Source organism: Papio anubis, chromosome 9 (genome assembly GCF_008728515.1).
Source record: "Papio anubis isolate 15944 chromosome 9, Panubis1.0, whole genome shotgun sequence".
Taxonomy (NCBI): Eukaryota; Metazoa; Chordata; class Mammalia; order Primates; family Cercopithecidae; genus Papio; species Papio anubis.
In genome coordinates, this window is record NC_044984.1 from 58,770,579 (window position 1) to 58,796,079 (window position 25,501).

The window sequence follows — 25,501 nt, forward strand, 5'->3', positions numbered from 1 at the left end:
CCACTGCACTCCAGCCTGGATGACAGAGTGAGACTGTCTCCAAAAAAACTGTTTTAGTTCAAGAGAATGGAAACAATGGTAGTGAGGAAAAGCAATGTTGTACCCCAAACTTTTCCTCAATAAAGAAGAAAACAAATTGGCACAGTTATATTAGTTCACAAAGGTATTCCGAGTAGAAAAAACAATCTTTTTTTTTTTTCATTTAATTTTATTCTTTTCTAACAGACTCGTTCAAAAGAAGCCATGACTTTCTCAGCAAAACAGCTCCATCAAGCATCTCGCCAACCTCTCCCTTGAGGCTCAGTCAAGGGAATGAAAAAAGGAGGCTAGACACCTGCCCCCAACAGAAAAACCAAGAACACACCTGGAGAGCAGCTCAGACAAAGGGAGCCAGGCGGGGAAAACAGTAATTGGAGAGGAGACCGTGCTTCCAGTCTGTTGCTGGTTTACAAGGTTAATCTATTCCTGGAGGAAAGGGGTACAGGAGCAGGACGCGAAAACCCGGGACAGGCTGTGGCAGGCCCGACGTCTTTCAGGCCCAGCTCCTAGCGTCCACGCCCCTCCTTCCAAGACGTTTCCCAGCAGGCGCTGCGCCCAGTTTGGATCAAGTGAGCCGCCTGAGATTGCCAAGCGTCCGGTGTGCATCTCATTAACGCATCTGCTTATTCATGTATTTATTCTTTGTGGGGGGAGGGGATGGAAGGAACGGCGTCTCACTCATTCTGTCGCTCAGGCTGGAGTGCGGGTGGCTCGATCTCGGCTCGCTGCAACCTCCGCCTCCCAGGTTCAAGTGATTCTTGTGCCTCAGCCTCCCAAGTAGTTGGGATTACAGGTGCACGCCACCACGCCCGGGTAATTTTTGTATTTTTGGTAGAGACGGCGTTTCACCATGTTGGTCAGGCTGGTCTTGAACCCCTGACCCCCGGTGATCCATCCACCTTGGCCTCCCAAAGTGTAAGGATTACAGGCGTGAGCCACGGCGCCCGGCCTTATGCATTTATTCTTATTGAGCACCTAACATGCTGTAAGCATCGGGGGCAAAAAAGTAAATGAGACATAACAGCACTTAACACACAGCATTTATTTGCACGGGTGTTGGCTTTCTAGCCCTCCAGCAACTGCTTCTAGGTAGGGGCCCTCTTTCGTTTTTGCGTCCTCCGAGTCTAGCACAGTGCCTGGCACTGACTAGGTGATTTGTTAACAAAGGAACAACTTTAAAACGTGTTTTTGATAGGGAGCTCGGTTCTCAAACCTGTAGCCCTAAGTGGGGGTAGGGGAGGCGGGAGAATGGGGTGGACAGGCAGACACAAGGAGAATGGGAAACGTGTTTATATTAGGAGTGCTCACAGCAATCCACAGCTTCCCTGTGTTCCTCGTTCTCAAATAATAGTAGGGGAGTCAGGGCGGGGTGGGGCAGCCCTCCCCGCGCGCAGGAGGGCTGGGTTTGGGAGCCTCAGCCGGGGGTTCTCACTGCGTGCCGGAGCCCGCCTGCCCAACCGCGCCGCTCACCAGGTCAATGGCCACGACGTCCCGCAGAGCCACTACCCGCCGGATGAACTTGGGCGGGTTCTCGGTTAGGTAGATGAGCCGGTCGCTCAGCACCACGTACTTGAGGGTGTGGTTCTCCGAGTTGGACACCACGATGCATGGCTCATAGGCGCGGACCGCGTCGTAGACCTCGGGCGGCAGATGCCGCCGCAGGAACACATCCAGGCGGCTGTTCGTGCGAGCGGGGAAGCCGGACTGCAAGGGGCAGGCCATGCGCGGCGCCCGCAGCGGGGCGGAGTGCTGGGACTCGAGGCCCTCAGCTCGCCCTCTGTCCCCTCCCCCGCGCTGGAACCCGCGCGCCACAAAGCCGCCAGCCCCGCGTCGCCTCCTCTCCCAGGCGTGGGGACCCAGGCCGCAACTGTAGGAATCGACGCCAGGTCGGCTTCCCTGGAGCGCCCTCCCCAGCCCTGTCCAGCCTCCCGATCTTTGTCCTAACCTCAAACGGCGATGGGCGGGGCAAGACGCTGGTCCTTTAGGCCCGGGTTGATGGGCACCTCTGGCTAAACACCATGAAGTCCCCTGCCACCGAAGGGCGGTGGATTTTTAGGGTCTCTCCCGCCCGCCCCTCATGCCAGCCCCCACCACTGCCTACTCTGTTGCGGATCACACCATCCCATACAAACTTTATTGGTAATGGAAGCCAGTTTCAATCTGGTTTCCTGTTAGAAACTTGAGTTTAATTTACCGATTTATTTTTAACCCTAGAAACCTATTATTACCAATCACACAGATTTAGCTTTTGGTTATGACATGGCCTGGCACAGCTTTCTGATGTTGTTGGAGTGTAAACATAGGTCTTCTTTCTCCAACCAGTGAGAAAGGTTTTTTTTTTTTTTTTTTTACGGAGTTTTGCTCTGTTGCCCAGGCTGGAGTGCAATGGCGCGATCTCGGCTCACCACAACCTCCGCCTCCCGGGTTCAAGCGATTCTCCTGCCTCAGCCTCCCGAGTAGCTGGAATTACAGGCATGCGCCACCATGCCCAGCTAATTTTATATATTTTAGTAGAGACAGGGTTTCTCCATGTTGGTCAGGCTGGTCTCCAACACTTGACCTCAGGTAATCCGCCCGCCTTGGCCTCCCAAAGTGCTGGGATTACAGGCCTAAGAGACCTTGCCCAGCCTTTGAGAAAGGGATTCTTAACATGAATTGATGTGAGCACACCCAAACCTACCTAAGGAATATGGTTTTGTTTCCAATGCCCAGGGCAATCTATGCAGAAGAATGAATGGGTGAAGCTGGCATCTTGAAAAGTTGAAGCTGATAGACTGAAGAATGCTGATTACATAGCCCTGAGGCTGCAGAGAAGTAAGTATTCCTTAGTTTTTACAGGCCAAGAATAATTTATTAATTAGGTTAGAGAGATGAGAAGGGCACAACAGAAATGCTCTAGGTCAGAAGTTCCATTTTTTATTTCGAATCCTAGAAAAGTTATTCTCTTCCCCTCCCCACTGACCCAAAAACCTGATAATGAAACCATATCATTCACTGCTGTGGCTGCCAGCAACCCTGAATCAAATTTGATATTCTTTATATTCTCCCTTTCTACATATTTTACTATTGTACACTGTATGTTACAAGCAACTTCAAATCCCTTGTGGAAAGAAGGTATAAATATATTACAATCTGGCTGGGTGCGGTGGCTCACACCTGTAATCCCAGCACTTTGGGAGGCCGAGGCGGGCGGATCACAAGGTCAGGAGATCGAGACCATCCTGGCTAACACAGTGAAACGCCGTCTCTACTAAAAATACAAAAAATTAGCCGGGCGTGGTGGTGGGCGCCTGTAGTCCCAGCTACTCGGGAGGCTGAGGGAGGAGAATGGCGTGAACCAGGGAGGCAGAGCTTGTAGTGAGCCGAGATTGTGCCACTGCACTCCAGCCTGGGCGACAGAGCGAGACTCCGTCTAAAAAAAAAAAAAAAAATATATATATATATATATATTACAATCAATAAACAGATATTGTAGACTACACTGGTACAAAGGGAAAGAGAAATGTTTGGGTCTGGCTAAACTTTTTTTTTTTTTTTTTTTTTAGACAGAGTCTTGTTCTGTCACCCAGGCTAGAGTGCAGTGGCATGATATCGGCTCACTGCAGCCTCTGCCTCCTGGATTCAAGTCATTCTCCTGCCACAGCCTCCCAAGTAGCTTGAACTACAGGTGTGCACCACCATGCCCAGCTAATTTTTTTTCTGTGTGTATTTTTAGTAGAGACGAGATTTCACCATGTTGGCCATGGCTTGTCTCCTGACCTCAAGTGATCTGCCTGCTTCGAACTCCCAAAGTGCTGAGAATACAGGAATGAGCCACCACCATGTCAGCGTCTGGCTAGACTTAAGTCTAAGATCACATTAAGGGACTCAAGTGAGTAAAGAGAAGTGCCACCTGCTGGCAAAATCTTAAATGACCTACTAGTTAGTTTGCTTAGGATCTCATTACACATCTGAGCCTTCCTAACTTCATAACTGGATGAAAAATGAACGAACTACACCATCCCTAGCAACCTTTATTGACAAAAGACGCCGCATGGTTATTTCCTCCAAAATAAAGACTACTCATTATCTAAACCACTCTAAATAGAGTTTGTTGCTTCAAACCAACAGAAAGGCAAAGGCCCTTCACCCCTGCTGAATAGCCACACCTCACAAAAGCAGTTGAAAGGCGAATGACTACAACATCAGAGGTGGAAAGTGAGGCCATGTAAGGGAAAGTCCTTACCTTAGTCTGCTATTTTGTGTCTCTGAGGCTTCCTAGTTCATACCCACTTCCCAAGACTAAAACAGAATGACTGGACCAGGACCAAAAAAGACAGCATACTTGATCTATCTGCCAAGAAGCCCATCTTGAATAAGCTTTTGGTGACAAGTGCACTAAGCTTAGCAAACGTTAAAATGAAGCACAGGCTGGCTGTGGTGGCTCATGCCTCTAATCCCAGCACTTTGGGAGGCCGAGGCGGGTGAATCAGTTGAGGTCAAGAGTACGAGGCCAACCTGGCCAACATGGTGAAACCCTATCTCTACTAAAATTACAAAAAATTAGTTGGGTGTGGTGACACACACCTGTAATCCTGGCTACTCGGGAGGCTGAGGCAGGAGAATTGCTTGAACCCAGGAGGTGGAGGTTGCAGTGAGCTGAGATTGCCCTACTGCACTCTGGCCTGGGCGACAGAGCAAGACTCTGTATCAAAAATTTAAATAAATAAATAAATAAATAAATAAATAAATAAAATGAAGCACAGAAAGAAGGGAATTTGACTGGGAGATTGGTGGTTAAGCTGACTTCAGTTAAACTTTTAACTTTGTGGCACACAGAGAAGGCAATACAATGGTTTCCAGGCACCGTAGGGCAGGGTTGCCAAGGTAACAGCAAAATTTCTATTGCAGGAAAAGGATTTAAATATATAGGAAAGATCACTAGATTTGGAGTCAGGAGAACTAGATTAGGGCACTAACTCTGTTATCTATCAGACTTTTAGAAAGTCAGTCACAACCTTTCCAAGCCTCAGTTTCCTCATCTGTAAAATGTGAAGATCAATGTGATGAATTATGAACTCTATGAGCACTATAGACATATGAAACATTCACATTCCCTTATCTTTTGGTAAGCTTTACATCAATCCACGGCCCATAGCCCACATGCAGCCCAGGAACGCTTTAAATGTGGCCCAACACAAATTCAAAAACGTCTTAAAACATTATGAGTTTTTTTGCGATTTTTTTTTTTTTTTAGCTCATCAGCTACCATTAGTGTTAGTATATTTATATGTGGCCCAAGACAATTCTTCTTCCAGTGTGGCCCAGGGAAGCCAAAAGCCTGGATACCCCTGTTTTACATGGTTAACCCAAATGCACCAAAGATAGGTACTCACTCCTTATCTTGTAAGTTCATCCAAACTCAAGAAACATTTGGCAAAGGAACTCCTGCAATCAAGCACTTAATAGATGTTTCTTGATAAAATTATCAAAAGGAATGGGACATTACTTACCTGGACTAATCCTCAAAGGCAATCTCCTTGAATTTCATCAGAACAGTGGTCTTAGGTCCAGGGATGGTCAATTCAAATAATTCGAAAGGACAGTAGTTATGAGCATAGAACTGTAGAGCCAGATGACCTGGGTTCAAATTCCAGTTCTCCTATTCAGTAGCTGAATGACCTATGCCTCAGTTTCCCCATCTATGAAATGAGGATAATAGTACCAACCCCCAAAGGGTTATTACGAGGATTTAAAAAGTTTCAAAAGTACCTAGAACAGGAACCTGGACTGGAGTAAATACTATATAGGCGTTTAAAGAATAAGTTTACTGGGCATGGTGGCTCACACCTATAATTCCAACACTTTGGGAGGCCCAGGTGGGTGGATCACATGAGGTCAGGAGTTCGAGACCAGCCTGGACAGCATGGTGAAACCTTGTCTCTGTGAAAAAATACAAAAATTAGCTGGTGTGGTGGCAGGCGCCTGTAGTCCCAGCTACTTGGGAGGCTGAGGCAGGAGAATCACTTGAACCCAGGAGGCAGAAGTCGCAGTGAGCCAAGATGGCACCACTGCACTCCAGCCTGGGCAACAGAGTGACTCTGTCTTAAAAAATAAATAAATAAATAATAAGTTCAACAAGTATGTGATTTCCTGTCACATATATGGTCATTCTGTTCCTTATCTACAAGGTAATATTAAATTCTTCTTATTGGATACAAGTCTAACTTTCTGAGATTGACCCAAAGCAAATTTTACCTTTTTTGGGTCACATTTTTAGTGGAGAAGTGACCAGTAGGTTAGGCCATGAGAACCATGTAAGGATTCCACACTAGAAGTACCCTTCAGTGGTTCTAGGGACCCCAAGTGTTCCCATTCCCCCAACTTGAAACTAAAGACAGTACACACAGTAAGATATTTAGAATATGTGGCTTATAAATAGAACCTGACTTTTTTTTTTTTTTTTTTTTTTCTTTCTTGAGAAGGAGTTTCGTTCTATCACCCAGGCTGAAGTGCAGTGGCACAATCTCAGCTCACTGCAACCTCCACCTCCCAGGTTCAAGCAATTCTCCTGCCTCAGCCTCCTCAGTAGCTGGGATTACAGGCACCCACCACCACACCTGGCGAACTTTTGTATTTTTAGTAGAGATGGGGTTTCACAATGTTGGCCATGCAGGTCTTGAACTCCTGACCTCGTGATCCACCCACCTCGGCCTCCCAAAGTGCTGGGATTACAGGCATGAGCCACCACGCCCGGCCTAGAACCTAACTTTTTTTAAAGGTGTCTCATTTAGGAATCTCTTAGTGCTTCAACTTAGTTTTTTTTTTTTTCGAGACAGAATTTCACTCTTGTTGCCCAGGCTGGAGTGCAATGGCACGATCTTGGCTCAGTGCAACCTCTGCCTCCCCAGTTCAAGCGATTCTCCTGCCTCAGCCGCACAAGTAGCTGGGATTACAAGCATGCACCACCACACCTGGCTAGTTTTTGTATTTTTAGTAGAGATGGGGCTTCTCCATGTTGGCCAGTCTGTTCTCGAACTCCCTACCTCAGGTGATCCACCTGCTTTCGCTTCCCAAAGTGCTGGGATTACAGGCATGAGCCACCGCGCCCAGCCCTGTACTTATTATTAGTGGATACTGATCATTTAAATATCTACTATTAGTAATCAGATGACATACAAAGGAAAGACGTCATTGTTATAAAAACCAGACAAATGATCTGGATTCATGTTTTCTTTCACTGAATAATACTCCAATGCTCTATTCTGCCTCTCAGGCTTCCTGCTGCACATGTACTTCCTGTAAGAGGAATTAATGGTTAGAGTAGGACCAATAAAGGCAGCATTCCTGACCTGTTTTCCAACTTCTTTCTCTGCCAAGAAGCCCATTATACGTAAGCTTTTGGTGACAATGGCGTTCAGTTTAAAGAACATTGAGATGAAACACACAAAGAGAATTTGACACAGAACTCAGCGGCTATCAGCTCATAATTATATTCTTTTTGGTTCAACTCAATACATTTCACAGATATTTACTGAGAAATATTTATTACCCATAAACAGAATCAAGATAACACTTACTTTCAATCTTTAAAAATTGTCTAGTTTTGGCCGGGAGTGCTGGCTCATGCCTGTAATCTTAATACCTTGGGAGGCCAAGGCAGGTGGATCATGAGGTCAAGAGATCGAGGCCATCCTGGCCAACATGGTGAAACTCCGTCTCTACTAGAAATACAAAAATTAGCTGGGCGTGGTGGCGCGCAACTGTAGTCCCTGCTACTCAGGAGGCCCAGGCAGGAGATCTGCTTGAACCGGAAGGCGGAGGTTGCAGTGAGCCAAGATCGCACCACTACCACTGTACTCCGGCCTGGTGACAGAGCAAAACTCTACCTCAAAATAATAATAATAATAATAATTGTCTAGTTTTTTCTCAGGCAGCCAAGAAGATGGTGGACATTGAGACTGAGCATGCCTATCACAAGCAGCTGACCATTGTTCAAAGCAAGAAGAGGATCCTGCTAAAGGAAACTGGCAAGCTAGGCTTCAGGAGGTCCAAAGAGACTATTGAGGGCATCTACACTGACAAGGAATGCCTGTTCACTGGTAACATCTCCACTGAGGGCAGATCCTGTCTGGCATGGTGACCAAGATGAAGATGCAGAGGACCACTGTCATCCACAGAGACTATCTCTACTACATCCGCAAGTACAATTGCTTCAAGAAGTACCACAAGAACATGTCCAGGCACCTGTTCCCCTGCTTCGGGATGTCCAGATCAGCGACATTGTCATGCTGGATAAGTGCCGCTCCCTGAGCAAGACAGTGAACTTCAACGTGCTCAAAGTCACCAAGGCCACAGACATCAAGAAGCAATTCCATAAGTTCTGAGGCTGAATGTCTGCCCGCTCCCTGAAATGAAATAAAGTTATTTTTTCATTCATACACACAAAATATGACTAATAGGTAAGATAACCACACAAACTTAATACACAACAAAAACATATTAAAACATATTAATGCAATTAGAGATTTCAAAAAAAAAAAAAAACAAGCAAGCTGTGTCAAAGATATGATCAAGCACAATCCTGGCTGAGGAAATCTGGAAAGACCTCATGAGGGAGGTAACATTCGATAAACGGTCAAAGAGTGAATGAAACAATTTCTTTTTTTCCTTTTATTATAGGCAGTTTTTAAATTTTTTGGCCAGTTGTAGTGGCTAACACCTGTGATCCCAACACTTTGGGAGGCCGAGGCAGGTGGATAGCTTGAGCTCACGAGTTCAAGACCAGCCTGGGCAACATAGTGAGACCCCATCTTTACTAAAAATACAAAAAAGTTAGCTGGGCATGGTGGTGCCCACCTGTAGTCCCAGCTATTCCAGAGGCTGAGGAGGGAGGATTGCTTGAACCCAGGAGGCAGACGTTGCAATGAGCAGAGATTGAACCACTGCACTCCACCCTGGGTGACAAAGCAAGACCCTGTCTGATTATCAAAGTAGTATATGATTACTGTACATAATTTTTTCCTTTTTTTTTTGGAGACAGAGTCTCCCTCTATCACTCAGACTGGAGTGCAGTGGCGTGATCTCGGCTCTCTGCAACCTCTGCCTCTTGGGTTCCAGCAATTCTCTGTCTCAGCCTCCCGAGTTAGCTAGGATTACAGGCACCTGCCACCACGTGCAGCTAATTTTTGTATTTTTAGTAGTGATGGGGTTTCACCATCTTGGCCAGGCTGGTCTTGAACTCCTGACCTCGTGATCCACCTGCCTCAACCTCCCAAAGTGCTGGGATTACAGGCATGAGCCACCACGCCCAGCTGAGAATTTTTTTAAATCCAAAAACTTATAGAAAAGAAATGTCTGGAAGCCCACGATCAAGGTGCTGGCAGATCCAGTGTCTTGTGAGGGCCTAATTTCTGGTTTGAAGATGGCTGGCTGTCTTCTCCTTGTATCCTCACATGGTGGAGAGCAAGCTCTCTAGCTCCTCTTACAAGGGGACTAATCCTATTCATGAGGGCTCCACTCTCATGACCTGATTACTTCTCAAAGGCCTCCCCTCCAGATACCATACAGGGAGTTAGGGTTTCAATATATAAATTTTGGGGAGACACAAACATTTAATCCATTGCAGGCATGTTAGAGTTGAGGTGCTGGTGAGACATGCAGGTATCTGCGAATGCAAGTTGGCAGTACAGAATATTAGGACCAGAAGTACAGAACTGGAGATCATCTTCATGGAATTGAGTGTTGAAACTGCAGAAATAGATAATTACTAAGGGAGCAAGCGCAGGCAAAAGAAAACCGGATGGCTAAGAACAAAGGCCTGGGAAAGAAAACATGCTAAGGGAGCAAAAGGATATGGTGAGGAAGACAAAGAGGAATGGTCAAAAAAGTAAAAGGAGTTTAAGAATAATATAGAGTCAGAAGTCAAAAGAGAAGAGAATTCTGAAGAGGAAGGAAATAGTCAACAGAGAAGTTGAAAGAAAAGAATAAATGAATAAAAATAGTCCCACAACTGGAAAATTTGTAGGAGTTTTAGTTGAGTGACTTGGGAGTGAAAAACCAGATTACAAAAAGTGAAGGAAAGGAAGAGTACGTACAGGAAACAAATGTGGTGTACTGGAGGCAAGAAATCTTGAATCAAGAGTCCAAGGTTCTAGTCTACCATTTACCAGTTATGTAACTTGGGATACATTCCTTAAAATAGATCTACCTTAGTTTCCTCATCTGTAAATTTAAAATGGCGATGATGATACCTGCTCCATCCCTACAATGTGAGATGAACAAATTAGAAGATACATGGAGGCATGGTGAAAACCATACTGGAACAACACATACAAATATTATCTATCATCATTCTTTCAAGTACTTCAGCAATTGAAAGAAAAGGGAGACATGGGACAGGTACAAATAAGGTTTTGTCATTGGAAGAAAGGGCCTTCTGAGCATATTTGTAGGAAGAACAGACTTAGTACTATAGTTCTACACTGTCATCAATCCTAATGGACCTTCATCTGAGAGACAGGTTAGTGGCACACACTCTCGAGTCAGACTATGTATGTTTCAATCCCAGGTCTTTTTTTTAAATTTTTTTCTTTGTATTTCAATGACTACAAATGAATCCCATTCAGCTACTTAACTTCTATGCAATCCAGTTTCCTTGTCTATAAAATGGGGATGATAATAGTATGCCTCCATAGAGTTGTTGTGAGGATTGATGTATAAACACTTAAAACTGTGTTTTACGATCAGGTGCGGTGGCTCATGCCTGTAATCCCAGCACTTTAGGAGGCCAAGGCTGGTGGATCACTTGAGGTCAGGAGTTCGAGATCAGCCTGACCAACATAGAGAAACCCCATCTTTACTAAAAATACAAAATTGGCCAGGGGTGGTGGCACATCCCTGTAGTCCCAGCTACTCGGGAGGTTGAGGCAGGAGAATTGCTGGAACCTGGGAGGCAGAGGTTGCAATGAGCCGAGATCGTGCCATCGCACTCCAGCCTGGGCAACAAGAGCAAAACTCTGAAACAAACAAACAAACAAACAAAAACTGGGTTTGGTACACATGCTCAAAAATGTTGGCAATTAATACATAAAAGTATTGTCATATGCCAGCATACATGCTTTATGTTAAAATTGAAACTACCATTCCAAAATTATAACCAAGACAGTGAAAGAGATCTGATCTAACCAACTCCATTTTGCTTCTAAACTCCAAGCTGTCCTTGTTCATTCCTGGGCATAGGCTGAACTAACTTTGGGAGGAACTTAGAGTTTAAAACAAAGACAATAACAGCCTCTTCCCAAAACACCCTTCTTACCTGAGGACTAGACTACCTTTGTAGGACTAACAAATTAGCCATAAGATTAGAAATTATTGTTTAGGAGTCATGGGGCTGGAGGCTACAAGATTCTGATCCTCCCCAAATTGTTCCTGGGGATAACATCGCTATTGTAAAACCTAGGATCAGTGCTTGAGATATTTTGCAGACCCTGTACTTGATAGATCAGCTGGCACCACCCAGATCAATAAACTGGGTCATCTGATCTTGTGGCTGCCACCCAGGAACTGACTCTGTGCAGGAGGACAGCTTCAACTCAAAGTTCAAATAATAGGATTTCATCTCTGATCTAACCAATCAGCACTCTTGATTTACTGATCTTCCCTCACCCATCAAATCATCCTTCAACACTCTGATCCCTGGATGCTCAGGGAGACTGATTTGAATAATAATAAAACTCAGTCTCCCATACGGAGAGCTCTATGTGAATTACTCTTTCTCTATTGAGATTCCCCTGTCTTGATAAATTGGCTCTGTCTAGGCAGCAGGAAACCTGTTGGGCGGTTACAAAAGGAGCCTTTTGGGCAGTTACAAAATGATAGTGTTATTTGTCAACACGTTGATGAGTAGCATTTTCATCTGAGATGAGAAACTGCCCATCCCTTCATGGATGGAGGAGGCAGAATATGGAATGGTCAAATGTAATACCTCTCTCAGGTCCTCTTCGGTTGGATTCCACCAAGTGCTTCTTCAATTGTTCTTTTTGTTGTTGTTGTTGAGATAAAGTCTCATTCTGTTGCCTAAGCTGGAGTACAGTGGTGCGATCTCAGCCCACTGCAACCTCCACCTCCTGGTTCAAGCAATTCTCCTGCCTCAGCCTCCCGAGTAGCTGGGACTACAGGCATGTGCCACCATGCCCAGCTAATTTTTGTATTTTTAGTAGAGGCAAGGTTTCACTATGTTGGCTAAGCTGGTCTTGAACTCCTGACCTCCTGAACTGCCCATCTCAGCCTCCCAAAGTGCTGGGATTACAGGTGTGCATCACAGCACCCAGCTTTTTTTTTTTTTTTTTGAGACAGAGTCTCACTCTGTTGCCCAAGTTGGAGTGCAGTGGCGCGATCTCAGCTCACTGCAACCTCCCAAGTTCAAGCAATTATCCTGCCTCAGCTTCCCAAGTAACTGGGACTACAGGCATGCGCCACCATGCCACCATGCCCGGCTAATTTTTTTTGTATTTTTAGTAGAGACATGGTTTTACTATGTTGGCCAGGCTGGTCTCAATCTCTTGACCTTGTGATTCACCTGCCTCAGCCTCCCAAAGTGCTGGGATTACAGGCATGAGCCACCGCGCCCGGCCTCTTTATTTGTTCTGAAATAATATGTGTTTACAAAATTGAAAGAGATTTCTACAGTTCTAGGTATTTCAACTACCATATGTGGAAGAGCTAATGTTAGTAGATAAACGGTAGATAAACTGAAGATAGGCTTTGTATGACATTCAACATAAGAAGTAACCACAAAATGAATTACAAATAAAACAGCAAGTAAAGACAGCTATAATACAATAGATTGAATTGCCATATTCTTTAGGATGAGGCCTGGAATATGCTGAACATACAGACTGCAGAGGCACTCAGCCCAAGATTAGTATTGAGCCTTCATACTCGATAGTTGACCATCACAGCTAATATAAGAATTCATGCAATGATTCAGTTATTGAGTTGTAACTAGCAGGCTGGCACTGTGCTAGACTCGGAAGATACACTGAAATAGGTAGGGCAGAAATCCTAGAATTTTTTTCTTAGAAAGGAACATTTAATAGCAACTTGTGAATAGAAGCCATGTCTGTGTCTCTAGCAACAGTGAAACAAGATGGTGGATCCCCTCGCCATTAACCCCCATATGGAAAGGGTATATGTAATTCAGAAGGGATGTGTATTAGTCTGTTCTCACACTGCTATAAAGGACTGCCTGGGACTGGGTAATTTATAAATGAAGAGATTTAATTGACTCACAGTACCTCAAGGCTGAGGATGCCTCAGGAAACTTACAATCATAGCAGAAGGGGAAGCAAACATGTCCTTCTTCACATGGCGGCAGGAGAGAGAAGAATGAGTGCCCAGCAAAGGGGGAAGTCCCCTATAAAGCCATCAGATCTCATGAAAATTCACTATCACGAGAACAGGATGGGGGAAACCACCCCCACGATTCAATTATCTCCACCTGATCCCCCATTCAAGATGAGATTTGGGTGGAGACACAGCCAAACCACATCAGGATGTGTAGACAACAGAAGCACAATAACATCAAGGTTGTTTTGACCTAAAGGCAGGATTTACAGTATGTGCTCTCACACAACTTGAAATCTTAAGAGGACTTCCGGGAACAGGGGTTAATCAGAAGCCAACATGGCAGATTAGTACCAAAGATGGAGTTACTTTAGCTTCCAGATTCCACCCATCAATCCAGCTCTTACAGTCGCACTCGCCCTCCTATTTGGAGATGGTCCCTGAGCTTTTAGGGAGGGTGGTTTCATATGATATAGCTTTAGCAGCAGCAACCTAGCAGTGGAAAACAGATTGGACCCAGAGAGATTCCAAATGAAGGAGATTCACAGGCTTTGTTGAATTATCTCTCGTCTTGAGAATACCATGACTTTGGTTTTCTCAGAAGTAGAACAAGAGATACCTAGCATTAATAATTTGAATAGTAGAAACATAGTGCATGCAAGGATTACAATCAAAAGAAAATTTGTATGACAGAACAACAACAAAGAACCTCTTTCATTAGGAAGCCAACTGAAAGCCGTGTGAAGAAAATTAAGGCCTGACACAGGGACTCACACCCGTAATTCCAACACTTTGGGAGGCTGAGGTGGGAGGTTCATTTGAGCCTCGGAGTTAGAGATCAGCCTGGGCAACACAGCAAGTCCCCATCTCTACAAAAACAAAACTAGCCAGGTATGATGGTGTGCACCTGTAGTCCCAGCTCCTTGGGCAGCTGAGGCAGGAGGATTGCTTGAGACTGGGAGGTCAAGGCTGCAGTGAGCTATGACCACTGTACTCCAGACTGGGTAACAGAGCGAGACCCTTTCTTTAAAAAAAAAAAAAAAAAAAAAAAATCAAAACCCAGTTCTCCTTTAGCTACATCTTGTAGCCACTAGCCTGACATTTTAAACACATAAATTAGAAACATGATGCAAGAGTGATTCAAGGTATTTTATATAGGAAATGCCTGGTGTAGTGTCTTGTCCAGCTATATAAATGTAGCCGTGAAACTGTTACATTAGTTTTATTCTATGCTCTTACCATCCCTCCCTCTCCAAATTTTGTTTGTAGTCTGGGGCAGCAACCTAGTCTGTATTTCGTACATATTGAATAATCAACAATGAAATGTAAATATTGAGCACATTGTGTGTCAAACACATGTATTAACTCAAACCTCACAGAAACCCTTTGAGGTCGGTACTATTACAATCCCCATTTTACATACTAGTAAACTGAAGCATGGATAGACTAAAGTAAAGTGCCTGCGGTCAACTAGTAAGGAGGCGGCCTGGCAGTCAAGTCGAGGCAGCCTAAGCCTACGCTGCCTCTATATTGCATTAATACATTAATAAATCTGTGACCAAATGAAGTGACATTTAGTGGCATCGAAAGAACCCGTGAGTAGGGCTTCCTAAGAATGCTCTCCTTCTTTTGATGGACAAAATTTTAGTCTGTTTAAGATAAATTTTGGGCCGGACACGGTGGCTCACCCCTGTAATCCCAGTACTTTGGGAGGCCAAGGCAGGCGATCACTTGGTGTCAGGAGTTCGAGACCAGCGTGACCAACATGGTGAAACCCCGTCTCTAAGAAAAATACAAAAATTAGCCGGGCGTGGTGGAGCGCATCTGTCACCCCAGCTACTCAGGAGGCTGATGCAGGAGAACTGCTTGAACCCCGGAGGCGGAGGATGCAGTGAGCCAAGATCTCGCCATTGCACCCCAACCTGGGCAACAGAGCGAGAATCCATCTCAAAGAATAACTAAATAAATACATACATAAATTTTGAAAAACTGTCAGCACTCACCAGCAGATCTTTACACTGCTGGACTCGGGACACTTGGGGCCGTAGACAAGCAATTAAACTGACTCACACGTGGTTAGAACCACGTCATCTTGATTCGTGAATCCGTACTCTTAACTACTAGAAGCCTTTGTGGAACGCACGGGGCGAACCTGACGCTTGAGCTCTGACACCAGACAGACACAGCCGGGGATTCAAGAGCTGGGTAGGGACTCCCGTGCGGGACGCCTCATCCCGGCATGCACCGCAAACCCCGGCGACCACGCCTTCCGGCGAGCGCCAGGGAGCGCGTGTGCACCTCGCCGCCCGGAAGCTCCGCCCGCTCGCTGCATGCTGGGAGTTGTAGGCCTCCAGCCCCAGCCCGCGGGCTGCCGCCCGCACTCTCCATGAGACTGCTGGCGCCGGCGCCCGCCCGCGCGGCACCGACGCGGGGAGCGCGCTTCGCGCTGACTCAGCGGCGGCGGCGGCGGCGTTAGCCGGCCCTCGCGCTCTTTCCCTTCCTGGGGCGCCGACCCCGCCCGCTTGCTTGCTTGCCTGCCTGCCTGCCTGCCTGCCTGCCTGCCCGCCCGGCGCCACGCAAGAGAAGGTGCCAGGGGACGCGGAGCGACTAGAGGCGCGCGGTCCCGGCCAGCTCCGTCTCTGGCGTTGGCGCTGCGGCCGTGGCGGAGGACTACGGCGACGAGGACGAGGGCCGCTCTTCGAGCTCTCTGCGTGCCGCGCCGCTCCGCTCCGCTGGCTGACCATCTGGAGTGCAGGCTGGGAGGCGGGATGGAGTGATAGGGAAGGTGACTCGGGGATCGGGGGCGGCGGGACCGGGCCGGATTTGGTCCGCGTGAGGCTTCGAGGAAGTTGGCCGGGGCGGACCGGCCCGGGGGAGTCCCGACGCCCGGGAGGGTGCAGGCTTGGGACCCTCCATGGCGGTGCACCTCCAGGCTGGGCGGACCGGGTGGGGGTGGGTACGATCCGGGGCCGCCGCCGAGGAGCGCGTCCCGAGTGCGTGGCCGCCCGTTGCCTGATGTTTCATCACCCGAATTGCCACGAGGCTTCCTTTAGGGGAGGGATCGGGGGAGGGATGGGAGCAAGGCTAGCCGAGGAGGGTCGGCATCGCCTGTGGTTCCCAAGCCCGTTAGTCATCGTTGTAGCCTTATCAACTGTGGAGACCTCAAACTTGATTCTTTCCCCACTCCTGGACAAAAAGGAGGAAAAGTGTTATTTCTGTGCAGTAATTGGCCAGCACGGACGCTCCATTTCTTCTCAAATCTTCCTCACTATCCTGCAGGACTAGAGAAGCATGAGGTTTTCCGGTAACCAGAAAAACGAGTACTTTTTGAAAGTGCTAATTAGTTGTGGCGGGCGGGGGTTGGGGGAGAGTTCAGTTTTATTAAACCGACTTGTCAGCGTGGTGTTAAAAGGCTGGAAAGATTCAGTCGTAGTCTTTGAAACAGTCTTCAGTAGGTGTAGAGGAATTTTCCAAATTGTTTGATTCTTAATGGCTGTCCAGGAAAAGTTAAGGTTTACTATTTCAAGTATGTTGCTCGCCTTCCCCCAGAACCTTTGCACGATGCATAATTGTTTACCGTATTGAAACAAATTTTGGGGTTTTTTTTTTTTTTTTTTTTTTTTTTTTTGAGACGGAGTCTCGTTCTGTCGCCCAGGCTGCAGTGCAGTGATGCCATCTCGGCCCACTGCAACCTGTGCCTTCCAGGTTCAAGTGATTCTACTGCCTCAGCCTCCCGAGTAGCTCTGTTACAGGCGCGCGCTGCCACACCTGGCTACTTTTTGTATTTTTCGTGGAGGCGGTGTTTCACCGTGTTAGCCAGGATGGTCTCGATCTCCTGACCTCGTGATCCACCCGCCTCGGCTTCCCAAAAGTGCCGGGATTACAGGCGTGAACCACCGTGCCCGGCCTTCCACTGCATATTGATCGTCCAAGTGCCTTCTCTGTGGAGGATTCTTTTTGTAGTGACAACTGTAACTAGTTTGTTTCCTTGGGTTTATTGGCTGTTTTCCTTCGGGCCACTTGATTTTTCTCCCGATAGCTTCAGAGTGACTTGACCAAGCTTAAGCTTTTTTTTTTTTTTTTTTTTGACACAGTGCCTCACTCTGTCTCCCAGGCTGGAGTGCAATGGCACTATCTCCGCTCACTGCAACTCTGCCTACCAGGTTCAAGCGATTCTCCTGCCTCAGCCTCCCGAATAGCTGGGCTTACAGTCATGTGCCACCACACCCGGCTAATTTTTGTATTTTTAGTAGAGCCGGGGTTTCTCCATATCGGTCAGGCTGGTCTGGAACTCCGTACACCTCAGGTGATCCCTCCCCCGCTCGGCCTTCCTAAGTACTGGGATTACAGGCATGAGCCACCCTGCCCGGCCAGCATTTTTTTAAAAAAGCCCTAGCAAATTCAAGGAAGCTTTTATTGGACTTCTCAATTTGGGATTCTTAGAAACTCCGAAATTGTTTTTTCCCTCTGTGTGCATTTTTCAGGGGAATATACATCAGATTTTCTTAACATTTAGGGGGAGCGAAGGGAACCAGTGCCTTTCTTTGTGTTTTTCTATCTTTTAAAAATGCTGATCTACTAGTAAAAGAATGCCCCAAGTAGTTTCCATCCCCCATGTTCCTGCCTCTAATTATAAACAACCTATTGAGGGCTCACTATGTGCCAGCCATGCTCTGCATACCTTATCTCTTTGAAGCCTTTACAACTTTATGAGGCAGATGGTCTTTTTCCCATGTCATAGAAAGGGTTCTCTTAGGTTTTGTAAGTTGTCCAAGTGGCCCCGATTTAAAAATGACAAGATGGGGATATAAACCCAGGTCTTTGAAATCCAAAACCTATGCTCTACTATGTCCTAGGGACATAGTGATGGATAGTGAAGACAGTCCTTGCTCTTTAAGATTATGAGAGATGGCCGAGTGGCTCACACCTGTAATCCCAGCACTTTGGGAGGCTGAGGCAGGCAGATCACCTGAGGTTAGGGGTTCGAGACCAGCCTGGGCAACATGGCGAAACCCCATCTCTACTAAAAACTACAAAAATTAGCCAGGTATGGTGGCTCACCCCTGTAATCCCAGCTATTCGGGAGGCTGAGGCAGAAGAATCACTTGAACCCGGGAGCCAGAGGCTGCAGTGAGCCGAGATTGTGCCACTACACTCCACCCTGGGCGACAGAGTGAGACTGTCTCAAAAAAAAAAAAGAAAGATGAGTGAGAGAAAACTAGTAAGCTGGCAGTGACAACACAGCAGTGCTTAGGATGGGGCATGTAATCCAATTTGGGAGAGTTGGACAATAGGGGTCAAGTAAGTGTTCCTGAAAGAGATGGCTTCTATGTTGAATTTCAAAGAACAGCAGGGGTTAACCTACTAACAAGAAGAAAGAGCAGTGTGCAAAGATGAAAGGTAGAATACCATTGGAGAACTGCCATGTGGTTCACTAGCACTGGCCTTGCTGACCTGGGGTGCAGAATAGTGAGGAGTCATTCAGAAGTGTTTGGATCATAATCTGAAGGCAGCAGGGAGTTACACTGCCTTGAAGTCTGCAAGTATGATATGAACCATAAGAGAAAGGGCTGAGCTGTCTTCAAAGCTCTCAGTCCATATCCTGAGTTATTTGATTCAGGCAGGCTCAGAGGAAAATAGAAAAGCATGTTGTAGGTATCCTGTAACCTGGATCTGAGCCTGGCTTTGCTATTCCCTTAAAAGGCTTTTCTCCCCTACCCCCAACCCAATTAGTCTTTTGGCGTCTTTGGTTATTATAATTGAAACGAAATACCCCACAGCCTTTTTTTGTTTTCTTTGAGACAGTCTCTCTGTCGCCCAGGCTAGAGTGCAGTGGCATGATCTCAGCTCACTGCAACCTCCACCTCCTGGGTTCAAGCCATTCTCCTGCCTCAGCCTCCCAAGTAGCTGGGATTACAGGTGTGTGCCACCATGCTCCGCTAATTTTTTTGTATTTTTAGTAGAGAGGGGATTTTACCATGTTGGCCAGGCTGGTCTTGAACTCCTGACCTCAAGTGATCCACCTGCCTCGGCCTCCCAAAGTGCTGGGATTACAGGCATGAGTCACCATGCCCGGCCCCCCACAGCCTTTAATGGAAGTAGTAAGACTCGGTCTCCCTACCTTACAGGTCTTGAGAAAATAAATAACATTTTCACATCATTTAGAGTTTGTTCCATGTTTGCTCAAATGAATATACATTCTATCAAAAACTAGGATGCCTTTTGCGGCTTATTATTTGAGAATGTTAGAACCTATATTGTGAAGAAGTAGATTACTTCTCAGAGATTAAAAAAAATCTTAAATAAGAGTAGTCAGTGTTAAGTCATTTGTGGACTTTTTTTTTTTTTTTGAGATGGAATCTCACTCTGTTCTCCAGGCTGGAGTGCAGTGGCACAGGGTTGGCTCACTACAACCTCTGCCTCCTGGGTTCAAGCGATTCTTGTGCCTCAGACACTCGAGGAGCTGGAATTACAGGTGTGTGCCACCACGCCTGGCTGATTTTTGTCTTTTTAGTAGAGACGGGGTTTCACCATGTTGGTCAGGCTAGCTTGAACTCCTGACCTTAAGTGATCTGCCCACCTCGGCCTCCCAAAGTTTGGGATTACAGGTGTGAGCCACTGTGCCTGGCTGGTTTGTGGGTTTTTGTATCTACTATTGAAAATTTTTTTTTGAAATTTCTAGAATTGGCTGGCAAAAGCAGAGATCTATAAAATGCAAAACTAAGTCCATTGCTCAAAAGCTGAATGACTGGTTTTTCATTATCCTGTTCCTTTCGTTAGACTTCTGTTGTGGTATTTAGTAAACACTCCAAAGGATATTGAACTCTGAGGTCAGCCATTCTAATGTTTTAAAGAAGGTTTGTGATATTGGTATCTGTAAGTAGACAAATTATTATAATTACTGTAATAAAATAGGTTTTGTCATTTTTATACTTAACTGCACTTGCACAATTGCATTTTTAAGTACCAGAGATAAGTAAAATACTGCATAAATTAGGTGCATCTACTATTTAAAGTAGAAAATGATTACTTTCTATACCTTATTAAGAAGCTCTTGAAGACTAAAAAAGTTTGAGGACCTTAATGGCATACTTTAAGATTTTTAGAAATTACACATTAATGGAGTAGTTAGCAGAGCCCATTTTTCTGAGAATTAGGCTCTAACTTTTCATTGTGATTTAAATAAGTTCCAAAAGAAGTTCTTTAAACATTTAAGCTTCTTTGCATGATTTTATCCATTTACGTTATTCGGGATAAGCATCTATTTGTTTATCAAGTAATGTTTTCTTTCAACTTTGTTTTTTGTGGCAGATGTTTATAAATTCTTCTGTGGGATCAGAGGGCACGCCTATTGTAACCAGAAAACTCCAAGTATAGCAGCAAGGATGGATGAACAGGCTCTATTAGGGCTAAATCCAAATGCTGATTCAGACTTTAGACAAAGGGTAAGTTACTCTGTTGAATCATTTTTTAAACCATGTCACCACAGATTGGCATTAGGGGACTTGAATAAAAATGTACCTGGCAAAGGTCTACTTTGGGTAGAAATGAACAGAAACAAAAAAATTAGAGATATTTGAATATATTTTGAATATAGAAACAGTGAGTATTGTGATTTACTTTCTGTTTACCTGGCCAAACAAAAGTATTAAAATCTCATATGATTCAAGGCGGATCTTTATGCCACATCAGTCATTATTTCTAATTATTTAAAAGTTGTAATGCAAAGGATTCGTTTGACTTTCCATAGAAGCAGACGTGTATTTTATTTTCTCAATGCTTGGCTTGATCTATACAAGCTGTTTTAACACTTACCTTAATGGTTTTTGTTTGTTTTTTTTTTAATTTTTTTGTAGAGATAGGGTTTCACCATCTTGCCCAGGCTGGTCTCGAACTCCTGAGCTCAAGCAATCTGCCCGCCTCAGCTTCCTAAAATGCTGGGATTATAGGCATGAGCCACCCTGCCCGGCCACATTAGTGATATTTAACATTCTTGTTATATGGTCTAGGCAGACATAAATAAGCAGTTATGATAGGTTATATCTTAAGTAAAATGATTACATGACAAGAATCCATTATAAAGTGCTGGGATAGTTGGATAAATGTAAACAATTTAATGTAGCCTACAACTATAATCATGACTATAGCTGAATGATAGAAGAATATAAAGAATGAGCCTATAATTAATTTTTTTAAAGACATGTGGGCATTCTGAAGTATAGGGTAAGTGGAAAGGAAAGAAGCATTTTCTTTTTACTTTTCATAGCAAAGAATACTTTCTATAAATGAGCTAAATGAGGTTAACAATCTCACTAAATATTATCGCATTTTTTATTCTTACTTTAAGAAAAAAATCTTTTAAAGCAGTAAAAAAAAACCCAACTAGTTTCTAATATAGTACCATGTGCATGTCTCTGCTACTAAATAAGTAGCCCTTCAGATACAGGAAAATAATAGGAATTGAGATTTAAGTATCTGGCTAATTACAAGAAAACTATCAAACAAGTTAGGACATCAAAAGACATTTAAAATCCATGTCTTCTCTGTGTAAACAAATCTTTCTTGCCATAGGGTTTTATGCTACCTACTTTCAAACATAGTTGAAGCATCATAGATCTTTACCTTTAGTCTAGCTTGCTATTGCATGCTTATAATTAAAAGCCTTTGACTGTATGTTTAGTTATTAAATGGCCTTTACTGTTATTTTTATGTGCCTCTTGAAATCTTTCATTTGTTAAGTTCCAGCATCCAGTTTTTTAAAATGTACCATGATTTCTTTTTCAGAAAATTAAAACCAATGCATTATTAGTGGTTTTAATACAGAAGTTCTGCTTTTTGTCAATAAAAATGGGTTCTGTCACAGACGCGTTTTAAGCATCCAGTTCCAGGCATAATTCGGTATCCATTTAGCCAATCTGAATAACAATTTATTCGGATGAAAGGGAAGAAATCTTAAGGAAAGTGAATTCTGACAGCCCTTTTGTTGCAGTTCGGGAGTAGTGGAAACTTAATTCAGTTTGGTGGTGAGAAGAATGACTGTCTGCCAACCCTAGTTGCTCACTTGTCTATCTGTAATTCTGTTTTTCACATGGGCAATAAAAGTGAACTGACTCTTGTCACATAGAGTCAATAAACCATTAGAAAAAAGGTATGGGGTAGAACTAGGTGGTGAAAGCTAGGACTTGTTTGTCAGTGTCGTAGAATTTTGTTTTTTTAATTGTTAGTAATGCATAGATTCAGAATACAGAGGCTTTGTTTAAAAACGAAAAACTTCCAGGTTATCTCTCCTCTCCTTCCACTGCCCTTTTTTTTTTTTTTGAGACAGAGTTTCGCTCTGTTGCCCAGCCTGGAGTGGAATGGCGCCATCTCAGCTCACAGCAACCTCCAGCTCCCAGGTTCAAGAGATTCTTCTGCCTCAGCTGGGATTAGAGTAGCTAGGATTAGAAGCGCACACCACCACGCCCGGCTAATTTCTGTATTTTTAGTAGAGACAGGGTTTCACCATGTTGGTCAGGCTGGTCTCAAACTCCTGAACTCGTGATCTCCCCGCCTTAGCCTCCCAAAGTGCTGGGATTACAGGCGTGACCCACCGTGCCCAGCCTCCCACTTTTTAAAAAATAAAACACTCGTCTTTGGCTTAAAACCTGTTACTATTTAGAGAAAATGGTATGTCATGACATTGCTAGCAGCTGAAACCACCTCTCCCCAATTTTGTAAGTGAAATATTAGGTGATAGTGCAACATACATGATTAACTTCTACCTTGTCCCCTGGCCTCTGAGATATTCCTAAAGGAAACCCTGTGTTTCATGGACTGCTGTTAGAAACAACTAAGCTAGTAGTATCTTTTATCGCTGCCTGTGCTCTTATAGTCTTAACTTCTAAAGAGAGACATTATTTACTCTGGGCTGTTTTCCAATACCAACAACCAACTCTCTGAATCTGTGGACACCAACTGGTTGTCCTACAAATCTATTCAATTCTGACACTAGCAGGATTAGCATCACATCCCACAAGTTATGGGCTCAGTCTTACAAACCGCCCCCACTGAAGACACCAGTCGAGTCCAGAACCTCTCATATTTCTGATGATGGAGTAGCCCACAGAACGTAGAAAAACAGTTGACTTACTTGTACTGATTTATTATGAAGGATACACCTCATGAGCAGCCACATGGAAGTGATGCATAGGGCAAAGTATAGGGGAAGGGGCACAGAGCTTTTGTGTCCTCTCTAGGAACACCACCATCTCAGCATCTCGATGTGTTTGCCAACCTGGAAGTTCAAGAGTTTTTATAGAGTTGAATGTCAGTCCCCTCTCCCCTTCCCAGAGATTGGTAGTTAGGGCTTAAATTTCCAACACTTTAATCAATTGATCTTTCTGGTAACCAGCCCTATCCTGAGGCTGTCTAGGTTTCCCACAGCAAGTTACCTCATTAACATAAGCTCTGTTGACCTCGAAGTCTCTAGCGATCCTTCCACCTTAGCCTCCCAAGTAGTTGGGACTGTAGGTGCATGTCACCACTCCTGGCTAATTTTTAAATTTTTTGTAGAGACAGGGTCCCACTATGTTGCCCAGGCTGGTCTTGAACTGCTGGCCTCAAGTCATCCTCCCACTTTGGCCAGAGTGTTGGGATTATAGGTGTGAACTGCTGTGCCTGGCCCAAAGGGGCTCATTATAAATTACAAAAGACAGTCCTGTTGCTCGGGAAATCCCAAGAGTTTTAAGAGCTCTGAGCCAGCAACTGGCTGCAAAGCCCAAATGTATTTTTTTGTTATACCACATATTTAATACTATATTTGGTGATCTTCACCTGATCACCTTCATTTACCTGGTGGTCTGTCAGTGGGAGCAGCCATTGAGACCATGTATGAAAACCCATTCCCTCATTCATACAGTTACATAGTATAGGAAACTATCACCTAAGTATAAATACAGTGGCTTTGATCTGTAACCCAAAGAAAAAAATAACTTTATATCTTGATGACCCAGTGTGTGTGTATATATTTATATGTACATATACACGTAAATAACTAAAACAAGTTACAGAAAGTAATATTCTTGCTAGGGTACAGTCAGAATACCTAATATTCTCTATTTCATTTTTAAAAATTGTTCAGTACCCATAAACTGATTTCATAACTAGTGGGAGACACCACCGTTTTAAAAATATTTACCAGTTGAAATTAGGTTTCTCTAAGGCTTATGTTTCTTTTACCTCATGTCAGGTTTTGTATCAGTACATAATTGGTGTCAAATCATCTAGCAGTGTTTCCAGTTGCTGTGCAATTTTCTTGTCTGTTGGAGATACTTTTCACAAGACGTTCACTACTATTTGTCCATTGCCATGTGTGAAACCTGCATCTGGTGCAACATGCTGATGGGAAGAGTGCCTGAAGTAACTCCCATTTTCCCAACAGTTTGGTAGAGAGCATATGGACTTTGTGCTGCATCCATTCTAGAGTACTCTTACTCCTTGTTGGCACTGTTACTTGCAATTACAAGGCCCTGAATTCATAAACTTAGAGATAAGAAACTTCCTCAAGCTTTGACCTTTTCAGTTACTTAATATTTTTCAAAATTTATATCATGCATTTGTACTCTAATTTTAATCTCTTTAGGAAACTTACATGGTATAATTAAAGACTTGAAATACTCCCCTTTTCTGTAACAGTAGATCAGATAAGGTACACAGTATGTTTTATCTTTTATAATCACCGCTTTAATAGCAGATGTGCTATTAAATAGGAAAAGTGCCCTTTATATGCCATTTTATAATTGCATATTATAAAATGATCACACCCTTAACTCATCCTCTGCAATTTCTCAGTAGTATGGCAGTTGACAAAGCACTTGCTCTCATTCTTCATAATAACCCAGTGAAGTCTGTGGGGCATTTTTGTGTTGCTGCTGCTGTAAAAAAACAGGTTTGATTATCTAACTGATGGGATTTATATTTATTTAACCTATTTTTAGGAATGACCCCTAAGTTGCATATGTTCGGAAGCCTGTATTTAATGTTTTAGCTGTTTTTCTATTAAGTTTACTGACTTGTTATAGGTTTGCAACTCTCAGAATATTTTGTTTAGTATTAGCAGGGCATTGAGATTGTTTATTCTAAATGCATTTTTTTGTTT

General features: G+C 44.3%; 2 protein-coding genes, 1 long non-coding RNA gene and 1 pseudogene across 8 annotated transcripts in view; 2 read left to right on the forward strand and 2 right to left on the reverse strand.

The window, feature by feature from the left end:
* The window catches only part of C9H12orf56 (chromosome 9 C12orf56 homolog), a 114,089-nt gene extending 111,682 nt beyond the window's left edge, over nucleotides 1-2,407 (reverse strand). For all 3 annotated transcript variants that reach the window (XM_031650596.1, XM_031650597.1, XM_031650598.1), the window contains exon 1: nucleotides 1,510-2,407. In XM_031650596.1, coding sequence (XP_031506456.1) covers nucleotides 1,510-1,761 — 252 coding nt within the window. In that variant the 5' untranslated portion in view covers nucleotides 1,762-2,407. The remainder of the gene's footprint in view (nucleotides 1-1,509) is intronic.
* On the forward strand, nucleotides 1,820-8,459 carry LOC100998772 (annotated as a pseudogene).
* A 7,246-nt stretch (nucleotides 8,460-15,705) lies between these two features.
* Nucleotides 15,706-25,501, forward strand: part of XPOT (exportin for tRNA) — a 44,292-nt gene continuing 34,496 nt past the window's right edge. Inside the window, exons 1-2 of one of the 4 annotated variants that reach the window (XM_003906720.5) lie at nucleotides 15,706-16,150; nucleotides 20,677-20,810. In XM_003906720.5, coding sequence (XP_003906769.1) covers nucleotides 20,751-20,810 — 60 coding nt within the window. In that variant the 5' untranslated portion in view covers nucleotides 15,706-16,150; nucleotides 20,677-20,750. Of the gene's footprint in view, nucleotides 16,151-16,407; nucleotides 16,670-19,227; nucleotides 19,285-20,676; nucleotides 20,811-25,501 lie in introns of those variants that run through there. The other 3 variants (XM_009181130.4, XM_021922560.2, XM_009181133.4) reach the window with 3 other exon arrangements.
* Nucleotides 23,089-25,501, reverse strand: part of LOC103875813 — a 40,437-nt gene continuing 38,024 nt past the window's right edge. The window contains exon 3 of the long non-coding RNA XR_634778.3: nucleotides 23,089-23,638. This is a non-coding gene — a long non-coding RNA (uncharacterized LOC103875813). The remainder of the gene's footprint in view (nucleotides 23,639-25,501) is intronic.